Source organism: Lactuca virosa, chromosome 5 (genome assembly GCF_052849685.1).
Source record: "Lactuca virosa cultivar CGN04683 chromosome 5, Lactuca_virosa_CGN04683_v6, whole genome shotgun sequence".
In the NCBI taxonomy this organism is placed as follows: domain Eukaryota; kingdom Viridiplantae; phylum Streptophyta; class Magnoliopsida; order Asterales; family Asteraceae; genus Lactuca; species Lactuca virosa.
Genome location: NC_136430.1, coordinates 455177290 through 455187237, shown reverse-complemented (window position 1 = coordinate 455187237; position 9948 = coordinate 455177290). Strand labels below are relative to the sequence as shown.

The window sequence follows — 9948 nt, the reverse complement described above, 5'->3', positions numbered from 1 at the left end:
TTCTCATTCTTCTTCAAAACTAGGTTGAGGGCCGATCCCGGAAGATGATCGATTTTTTCCATCAAAAATTTCATATCGTCAATTTCACACCTTTCCGCACACTTCTTTTTTCCGGCTTCTTTTTCTTTGTCGAATGTCAAACGTTCAGCGAAATTCAGATTGTATCGATCAAATGTTGTTGTCATTATCCACATTTCGTCCGCATCCATGCTGAAATCCGATGCATTGGAAGAAGACCCTTTCCCCTTCCATTTTGCTTTGTCCCTACCCATCAGTCGAAAAATTTCTTCTAACTCGAGTTCGTCGTCCTCATTTAAATCTAGCCCGACGCGAGTATCAAAATAAGTTATTTATCCATAGGAGCTTGTTTTTTGTTCTTTTTAATTGTGCTCCTCCTAGTATGAAGTAGCTTCATATTTTTTTCCACCTTGGTCTAAGAGTTAACAGTTTGCAAGGCTCGTTAAACTTGAATGTCTTTCCCGTTTCCTCGCGAAACAAATGCAAAGCCTCTTGAAGAATTTTGTCATCTCCTTAACTGCTTCGCCTTTGGGTTTTTAGGCTGTTGTACAACTCGTTCATCTTCGAAACACTTGTCGCTATTTCTCAAAACTTTGAATTAAGTTGGTATTTGATACGGTACTCATCATTTTCACCCAAACTCCTTGTGAAATCTTTCAAGAATGCCTAGCCAGAAATGTTCATGCGCTTGTGCATTTCCCAGTGTTGAATCCTCCGAAATGTATACCCAAGATTGTATCAACACTAGATTTTCTTGGGGAGTCCATGCTTGAGGCTTCTGCTTTGTCTTTTCTTGCACTTGTTTTCCTTTACGACGTAAAAGGGGGGAGTTGAGTTTCCCGTACAATTTCGTCGTCTGACTTATGAGGCTTTGGTTTTGTGGTTGAGAGTGAAAGGGTGGGGTTTAGCTTTGGGTTTGTGGTTGATAGAGTGGGGTTTAGCTTGTTAAAAATCAGAACCAATAGACACACAAGGAAACCGACAAACAATATTGAGAATTATATGTCGATTAGTTGCGAATAATAAATCCAAATATTATTATTTTGATTACCAAGTTTCGTCCAGAAACTAGAGCAATCCTTATAGATTAGACCTGATTATAAGAAAGGTAGAAGAAGAGTGTCCTTTTATTGGACAAAAGTAAACACGAGATAGAAAGGTAAAACCGACATGTTAACGGTTGATCTTGATCTTAGAGAACTGCATGGATTGGACTCATGTCCTTAAAGGTTTTTACTTCGCTTCTATTGGTTGTAAGCAACAAAGTAAAACCCCAGGATTTAATGCAGACTTATTGGTTTTCGAACAACACTGGAAAACGATAAACGCAAAGTGAATACTCAGAAGGCTGGAAGAAATCGCGAAGAGAGGAAGAGAGCTTCGAAATTTGTGTGTGGAATACGGCTCCTAGGGAGCTGTATTTATAGGTATCGAAACCCTAGAAGGCCCTCATTACTCGGACCCTAGAAACCCCAGGGAAATGCCTTACTCTCCAAACAAACCGTTTTTTGGGCCTTCCAAAAGATTTTGTCACCTTATCCACGAAGTCAACACGGGTCAACCGTTCAACCAGATCGGTCAAACCGAATTGACCCGAACTTTGCCAAAACTAAAACTTGCTCAACTCCTAGCGACCGATGCGTCGTGCAAAGTGCCAAGTGCGCCTATATCACACCATTTCATGCATTCGTGGCGTCGTCAAGTTGCAATATGCGACAATATATAAAAACTTAAAAAATAAATTAGTTGTGGCGCGTCAAACACAACCTAAGGAAAAATGACTCATGAGCTAGCCAACTGTTGATTTTGTTCACATTTGGTCTTTTTTTTCCATATATATATACTATATCATTTAACTATGTTGTTTGACCCGAACTTCGCCAAAAATAAAACTTGCTCAACTGCTAGCGACCGATGGGTCGTGCAAAGTGCCAAGTGCGCCTATACCGCACCATTTCATGCATTTGTGGCGTCGTCGAGTTGCCAAACGTGACAATATATAAAAACTCAAAAAACAAATTAGTTGTGGCGCGTCAAACACAACCTAAGGGAAAATGACTCATGAGGTAGCCAACTGTTGATTTTGTTCACATTTAGTCTTTTATATATATATATATATATATATATATATATATATATATATATACTATATCATTTAACTATGTTGTTTGTGTCCACTACAACCTTTTTGACCAACTATGACAGGCTCCAAATTGTAGGTTACAATGTAGGTCTATGGATTTAAAAAGACAAAACTGCAAGATTGGTCCATGTGGTATTCAAAAAACTTTGGATGGAGTCCAAAAACTTTTCCACTTACATAAAAGGTCCAAAATAAAGGTTTTTCTGTATTTTTTTTCCAAAAAAATTTGAAAAGACCGTTATGCCCTTTTACTTTCTTTTTTGTATTTTTTATAATTTTTCAAATACTAATTTAATTTAAAAATAAAAAGAAAAGATAATTCTCTCTCTCTCTCTCTCTCTCTCTCTCTCTCTCTCTCTCTCTCTCTCTCTCTCTCTCTCTCTCTCTCTCTCTCTCGTTTTAATTCCCAAAACGCAATCCATCACCATCATCTTCTTCAAAACCCAGTTCCACCCTTCTTCCTTTCTCACCCATCGGTCCTCTCCCCCTATCCAGTCGAGCACCATGTTCACATATTAGATGGAAGAAAAGGAAACCATCAAGCAACACAACAACCATCATTGTCGAAAAAGTAAACCCAAACATCTTTGTCGAGCTCCACCATCCACGAGATCAAAGCGCCGGAAAAAAAATAGATCGGTGGTCTAACTGCTACCTAGATCTTCGTCGTTAGATACACCGAAAAATCCAAGTTTCAAGCCCCGTTTTTGTGTTGTGGTTTTGATCTTAAAGGTTAATCTCCATATTCACATTCACTGGTGGTTTTTTATATTGGGGGTTAGCAAAATCGACGTCGCCGCCATCTAATTCCGGTACTCCGCCATTACAACCACCTACGATCACCACCGTTGCAAATAACAGTGACCATTACCGCTGCAATCTCATATGGGTTTTCTAACCTGCAAAACAACCCATATATGATGGGTAGAAATCAAAAGTCTAGAATCGATCCTCACAACATGCTTTCAAGCTGGAATCCACATACCCTTATTTTTATTTCTGTTCTTGGTTTGGATTCAGGGACGGAGCCAGGATTTGAGAATAAGAGGGACTTAAATCTTAAAAAGATAATAAAAAATATTGATTACTAGTTTAAAATAGAAAGTCATTTATTCAGGTTCAACACTAAGTAGCTCGTCAATATTACTAAAGTACTATTTTTTAAAGTTGTAGGCATGTATTATAAATTATACTATCAATAGCGCGCTATAGCGGTGCTATAGCGCCGCTATAGCATTTTGCGGTGTTACTGAACCGCTATTTTGAAATAGCGTTTACGAATAGCGGTGGCGCTATTAGCGGCGTTATTGACCGCTACTTACCGCAAACCTCATCAGCGCTATAGCGACGCTACACCCGCTTTTACAATTTCGTACATATTGGGCTACTTTGACAAAGAAAAAAACGATTGTGTGTTATTTCAATATTAAATCTTTATTTTTTTAATTAGTCCACTACACTTTTTGTCTTAATAAGTCCAAATAGTAATATAATTAATTACAAACTACAAAGCAACAAATGACAACTTCCTTTTCTTGTCTGTTTCAGCACTTAGAAATCACAAACGACTTTAGTTGCGATGACATTTTGACACTTTTTAGTTTCCATATTACTATATTAGAATATTCTATATAAATTATGTTATGTTTTATATGATTTTTTATGATATTAATTCTATATAGCATTAATAATCTAATATATAAATTTTGTATAAATATATAATATAAATTATATATAATATTAAAAAACCGCTATACCACTGCTATATCACCGCGATAACCGCGATTTGAAATAGCGGCATGTGACCGCTATTGAAATTTCGACCGTGATAACTGCTTAGATTATAAATATCTTCCTCTAATATTATCTCTAACAATATAAAATTGTGGTTCATGAACATTTTTCTTTTCATTTAAAAAAAGAATCAATGACTCTTTTGTTGCTCAAAATATACAATATGATCATAAAAAACCAAATTACTAATCATGATAAAATTACAAAAATTAGTGAAATATGTAAGAATTAAAGATTACCTATTATTATTGATTGGAGAATGAAAGCAATGGTAACTTCCTAATGAAAATCAACTCCCGACAATAAAATAAAAGAGATACCCACTTTAACAAATTAAAATAGACAGAGGGGACTTTGAATTTAGTTTACTGAGATAGGCCATATAATTACTCATGGGCTACATTATATATAATTCTATCATTAAACAATTAAAAGAGTTGGAGGGGGCGCAGCACCCGGCTGCCCCCCTACTGGCTCCGCCATTGTTTGGATTCACGTGAAACTCATAACAACCATCATTCGATTTCTTGTTTGAATAAACACCATTTTGACCTTAAAAGGAATTGTTCTTTTGCTAAAAATGGGAATTTTTTTGGGTGGGAGATTGTCAAATGTAATTCGGAAGCTCTTGGAATTTAAGGCTTTTTTAATTCCATTTAAGAATCATCGATGAGTTGCCTAATAAAATTTGGGGGTTAAAGAGTCTTATAGTGATCGACATTAAAGGGAATTTGGTTACTGGAGGCTTATCGATGATCAATTTCTCCAATTTAAAGAAGTTGCAGGTTCTTTGACTAGAACCCTAAGATTATTTTGACAAACAATTTGTTATTAGTTTTTGGATTTTGACTTGGGTTTCATTGTATGTTCATGGGACAAGTGGTGGGGTTCCATCAGCAAGAGGCTGATCAAAGTGAAGGGTATGCCGATGGAGTTGTGGAAGATTTTTAAAGATGAACAGGAACGAATTTGGGTTAGGTTAGGTTAGGTTAGGAGAGAGAGAGAGACACACACACACACAGAGAGAGAGAGGTAAGATTTTATTTTTTATTTTTTTTAATTATTTAAATACCAAAATAAATAAAGAAAATAGAAAAAAAAAATAAAAAATGGTAAAATCGACTTTTCAAGTTTTTTTGGACCAAAAATAAGAAAAAATCTTGATTTTGGATATTCCATACAAGTTGAAAACATTTTGGATCCTATCCAAAGTTTTGTCATTTAAAAAAGAAAGAAATCACATGGTTGATTATTTTACCGGAACCAAATAACAAACCATTTACCAAATATCGACCCGACCCGAACATCTATTGGGCTGTATGTCTCTAACACTGATAGTCAAATATTTTCTATATAAGGTAAGGTCCAAAAAACAAATAATAACAACACAACTCTCGCTCGCACTAACGAAAATGGACAGTTTATGGCAGGAGCAGAATTCTGGTGTTGGATTTCAGTTGCCGGAGAGTCCACGGAAGCCGATGGAGTTTTTATCAAGATCATGGAGTGATGCTCCGCTTCAAGTCTCCAAAACTCTGCATTCTATTTCTCCGCCGTCTCCGTTGATTCCTAAGGCCGGAATAACCGCTAGTAGAAACACCACAAATTCGAACACTACGTCGGAGAACAACGGTAGTGTTTTCAGCGTCGATGCAGCGGAGGAGTCAGTGGTTATGACGACGGCGGCTTCGCTTTCAGGCAACACATTTTCGTTTGCTTCCTCCGCCACTTCGCAACTCGTGCTTGAACGAATCATGTCACAGTCGGTGAGTTCCGTGTCTTCTTCATTCACATTGAAATACTTTTAATAGATTAATTTATCCTTCGTAAAATAGATCATATTTATGTGATGTGAACAGATGATGTAATGGTAGTTATTGGATTTAATGTTTTGTATGATTATTTAAACAAACAAATTATGAATTGAATGAATGGGGCAGGATATATCGCCATTAGCATCAGGGAGGCTGTCACACAGTAGTGGACCACTGAATCCATCGCACATGGAAGAAATCGACAGTCCACATATATCACCGTCCGATGAGTATGACGACGTCGTTAAGGTACTCACTTCCGCTTTCATGTTTCTATTTCAACAAATATCAAATATATATTCATGATCAGATCTTTAATTTTGATCTTTTTAGTTTTTAATAAATCGTCAATCTCATTTTTGTCCTATCTGGATTGGAAGTTAAAAAAATATTTACACAATTGAATTTTATAACTGTTCAAATAATTTGAAAACATATCTTCCATCATTACAAATATGACCTTGAAAGTGTACCATGTACGCGTTAAAACATAAAAAGGGCGTGTCATATATTTTATTGGACATATTTTTATTTATATTCTTTTAGCTATTTGAGTTTTCAAATCAAAGTTGCCGTATAAAGATGGTTTTGTTTGCAAAATACCTCAGAGCTTTCTGTATAAAGACGACGTCGTTAGTGCTGTGCCTGTGTATGCTTTGCTTTTTCTAATATGAACAGTAACATTGAAGACAGATAAAATCATTGCAACAGTGATGATCTGTTTTTTGTTCTTTTAAATCTGGAGGGAAAGATAAAAGTGAGACCTTCGATGCCCCTGTAACTTTAACTTTATTATCCCTTGAGGGGACAAAGATTTCTTTTTTGTATTTGTGCAACAGCTTTTCTTTTTGGTTTTATTTTGACCGTCAAACCTCCAGTCCTTGTCAAATTATTCATCAACTTCACAATTTTTTTATTCATAAAATACAGTTTTTGCGGGCCAACAACACCCTGCAACCCTTGTTTGCCAATGGTAGAAGCGGATATGGGTGTAGCACCACCCCTGCCGGAAAAACAGTAGGAAGGTGGTTAAAGGAAAGGAGAGAGAAAAAGAAAGAAGAGACGCGGGCTCACAACGCACAGCTCCATGCAGCTGTGTCGGTTGCTGGAGTGGCAGCAGCAGTAGCTACTATTGCCGCTGCCACTGCAGCAGCATCGTCTTTACAAAAAGACGAGCACATAGCCAAGACCAATATGGCCGTGGCCTCCGCTGCAACTTTGGTTGCTGCACAGTGTGTCGAGGCTGCGGAGGCCATGGGAGCTGAACGCGAGCACCTTGTTGCTGCTGTCAGCTCTGCAGTTAATGTAAAATCCCATGGAGATATTTTAACTCTCACCGCTGCTGCTGCAACCGGTAAACCTCAAACCCTACCACTACAGAATCTAAAGGGACCAATATTGACATGTTTTGTTAAAAATGGGTCCATTTTGATACATTTCATTTAATATTTAACAATTGGTTGTTTTTGTAGCTTTACGTGGTGCAGCAACGTTGAAGGCAAGGGCGTTAAAGGAAGTATGGAATATTGCAGCAGTAATACCAGTGGAGCGAGGGGGCCTTAAAGAAAGCAAAAGTCAAGGAAAGAATAATGGCTACTGTGAGCAACCTCCCCTTCCCCCTGAAGAGAATTTTCTTGGGATCTGTAACCAAGAACTCTTAGCCAGGGGGAGTGAGCTACTCAAACGCACTCGCAATGGTAAAAACTAACAACCAACTTGTCTTTCTTTCTTAATAAAATTAGCCATTTAATTAATTAAATTTGAAAATGAAATGGCAGGTGATCTTCATTGGAAAGTTGTGTCTGTTTACATTCATCGAACAGGTCAAGTGATGCTAAAGATGAAGAGCAAACATGTCGGTTCTACCATTACCAAAAAGAAGAAAAGTAAGTAGTTCTACTAAAGCTTGTTTTTGGATCTGTGTTTTGAAACTGATTATCTGATTCTGTGATTTTTTGCAGATGTGGTGTTGGAGGTTGTCAAGAACATGATGGCATGGCCAGGGAGGCATTTGTTTGATGGAGGAGAGGAGCGGCGGTATTTTGGGCTGAGGACAGTTGGGCGTGGATTGGTGGAGTTTGAATGCAGGACGCAAAGAGAATATGATATGTGGACTCAAGGTGTGTCAAGACTTCTTTCCATGGTAGATGAAAGGAAGTTCAACAAATAAATATAAGAGGAACAAATAACAAATGTGTAGGTAAATTGTATTGTAATAACCAATGTGTGTGCTTAGTAAAACTTATAAGCTCCTTTTTCAATGTTCCTATTTCTTGTTATATAACCTTAGTTGGATTTGTTTTAGTTTGAAAATATGAACTTAAAATAACATCATTCTCACATTAAAAAAACACATGATAACGATGACATGAGATATAACATAAAGCACAAAACCCTTCCTTTATTTCATTTCACTTAAACCAAAAGTCTGAAAAAAAAAAGGTACAGTACTACATACTAGTTGCTACATACAACATACATGACCAGTATGGATTATGAAAGTCACTTCCTACACATTTTTTTTTTGTTCTTCCTACCAACAACAGAATTAAATATAATAATCAAGAAAAGAATCTATTCAAAGATTAATACATGGGTACCTTTAAAGTATGAACAGATGGTGAACGCCATGATTGATCTAGGTGTCTGCAGCTCGTAAAATGGTAAGCAATGAAATGAAAAGATTGATGATATCAAGGTATAGAGCCACAGCAGCCCATATATACTCATCGTAAGTGTATCGTTTTATTAGATTGTCAGTATCATAGACAATGTAACCGCAGAACACGATCGCTGATAAACCCCCGTATATCATCACTGAAATCTTCCCCAAAGGAAAGAAAATCTGCAAAAATATTATTACCAAATCAGCTTCAAATCAAAGGTTGAAATTTTTCAGTATCTATAATGAGTAAAAAAAAAGGGTTAAATGAATGAATAACCTGAATGAAGGAAAATACGATAAGCACCATAACAGCACCAAACAAAAATGGCCCCAAGAAATTGAAGTCGTAACCTCTCTTTGCTGCCCAGAATGTGAATCCGGTGAGACTCACCACCACCACAGCAGTCAAAATAACTGCTTCCAAGATAACTTTCCCTGTAGAAATTCATTCGATCAACACACTGAAAAAGTAAATTCGTGAACTAATTATTCACCATGGACATACCACTAGTGAAGGAACATGTCAAACCAACAGCAAAAGCAAGAGTGATGGTGAAGATCCCAAGAAGAAGATAATTGATGGGATGACGCTGATAATAGTACGACAATGGGCACAAAGCTGTACAACAAAAATCATTAAATGGAAACTGCTCAAACAATTAAAGCAAAATTAATACGAAATTGTTTGAAATTCATACTGATGAATGGAGCAATGATGAGAAGAAGGTAACAAGCTAATCCGGCGTTAGTGGTGGTGAAAAAAATGACGATCGGATGATACGTGACGACGAGGGCGCCGACGGCGGCGGTGAGGAGTAATTGTATGGCGACGATTGAGTATATCTTACGAATAAACGACCACCGTAGCTCCGGTGACTCCAACATCATCGGGTATAGCGGCTGACTTGATCCCGACTCGATGTCGTTTTTTAGAAACGGTTGTTGATCCCACATCTTGAACAGATCTGTGAAAACTTCGGAAGTTTAAGTACGAAATGGAGCCAAATTTGGGAAACTAGGGTTCTGGATTACGATATGATCGATGAATTCCAGACTTGACGAAGAGGAAATGGATGGGGGATTAGATTCTGTTTAAATGCAAGATGTGATTATGAGATTGACTTTTGGAGATTGAAACGAGGAATTCGTGTCGTACGTGCAACGTTAAACGCATCTAAAAAAAAAAAAAAACATATACGTGTACAAGAGAGTGCCCTTAAAACACATTCTACCCATTATGGGTACGAAGTATTTCTCACGAACCACAACACCACCACGACTCACCACATTTGTGTTGGGATGGTGTGCACGCGAGAAAGAAAACAGAAGAATGCTTTCATAGAGAAAGAACGTTGTGGTCAGATACTCAAATGTGGCGGTGACCATAACTCTCCACACAATGATGAAGAACGGAGGTATGAGGTTGTGTTCATGGCCATTGTCCTTGTCAGCGTGTACAACGAAGCCCTACGTTGAGGGTATATCGGAAGGCAATATACAAAGTTTTTTAACAA

The 9948-nt window shown here is 37.3% G+C and overlaps 2 protein-coding genes across 2 annotated transcripts; one reads left to right on the top strand and one right to left on the bottom strand.

Annotated features, from left to right (window-relative positions):
* The first annotated feature begins 5327 nt into the window (after nt 1-5327).
* On the top strand, nt 5328-8082 carry LOC145114491 (VAN3-binding protein-like). The gene is made up of 6 exons (XM_079050508.1): nt 5328-5721; nt 5896-6018; nt 6700-7123; nt 7242-7466; nt 7548-7655; nt 7731-8082. The coding sequence occupies exons 1-6, from the start codon at nt 5368-5370 to the stop codon at nt 7937-7939; spliced, it is 1443 nt and encodes a 480-aa protein (XP_078906634.1). The 5' UTR covers nt 5328-5367; the 3' UTR covers nt 7940-8082.
* Nucleotides 8083-8145: 63 nt separating this feature from the next.
* LOC145114490 (protein LIFEGUARD 2-like) lies at nt 8146-9520 on the bottom strand. Its single transcript, XM_079050507.1, has 4 exons — nt 9133-9520; nt 8940-9053; nt 8712-8869; nt 8146-8614 (listed from the first exon to the last, which is right to left on the bottom strand). The coding sequence occupies exons 1-4, from the start codon at nt 9386-9388 to the stop codon at nt 8408-8410; spliced, it is 735 nt and encodes a 244-aa protein (XP_078906633.1). The 5' UTR covers nt 9389-9520; the 3' UTR covers nt 8146-8407.
* Nucleotides 9521-9948: the final 428 nt, after the last annotated feature.

Excerpts from the sequence above, each read along its gene's own strand:
- LOC145114491 (XM_079050508.1), top strand. The coding sequence starts at position 5,368 with ATGGACAGTTTATGGCAGGAGCAGAATTCTGGTGTTGGATTTCAGTTG. Across the intron at positions 5,722-5,895 it reads AACGAATCATGTCACAGTCG|GATATATCGCCATTAGCATC; the intron begins GTGAGTTCCGTG and ends TGAATGGGGCAG. Across the intron at positions 7,467-7,547 it reads ACTCAAACGCACTCGCAATG|GTGATCTTCATTGGAAAGTT; the intron begins GTAAAAACTAAC and ends ATGAAATGGCAG.
- LOC145114490 (XM_079050507.1), bottom strand. The coding sequence starts at position 9,388 with ATGTGGGATCAACAACCGTTTCTAAAAAACGACATCGAGTCGGGATCA. Across the intron at positions 8,870-8,939 it reads GACATGTTCCTTCACTAGTG|GGAAAGTTATCTTGGAAGCA; the intron begins GTATGTCCATGG and ends GAATTTCTACAG. Across the intron at positions 8,615-8,711 it reads TCGTATTTTCCTTCATTCAG|ATTTTCTTTCCTTTGGGGAA; the intron begins GTTATTCATTCA and ends ATATTTTTGCAG.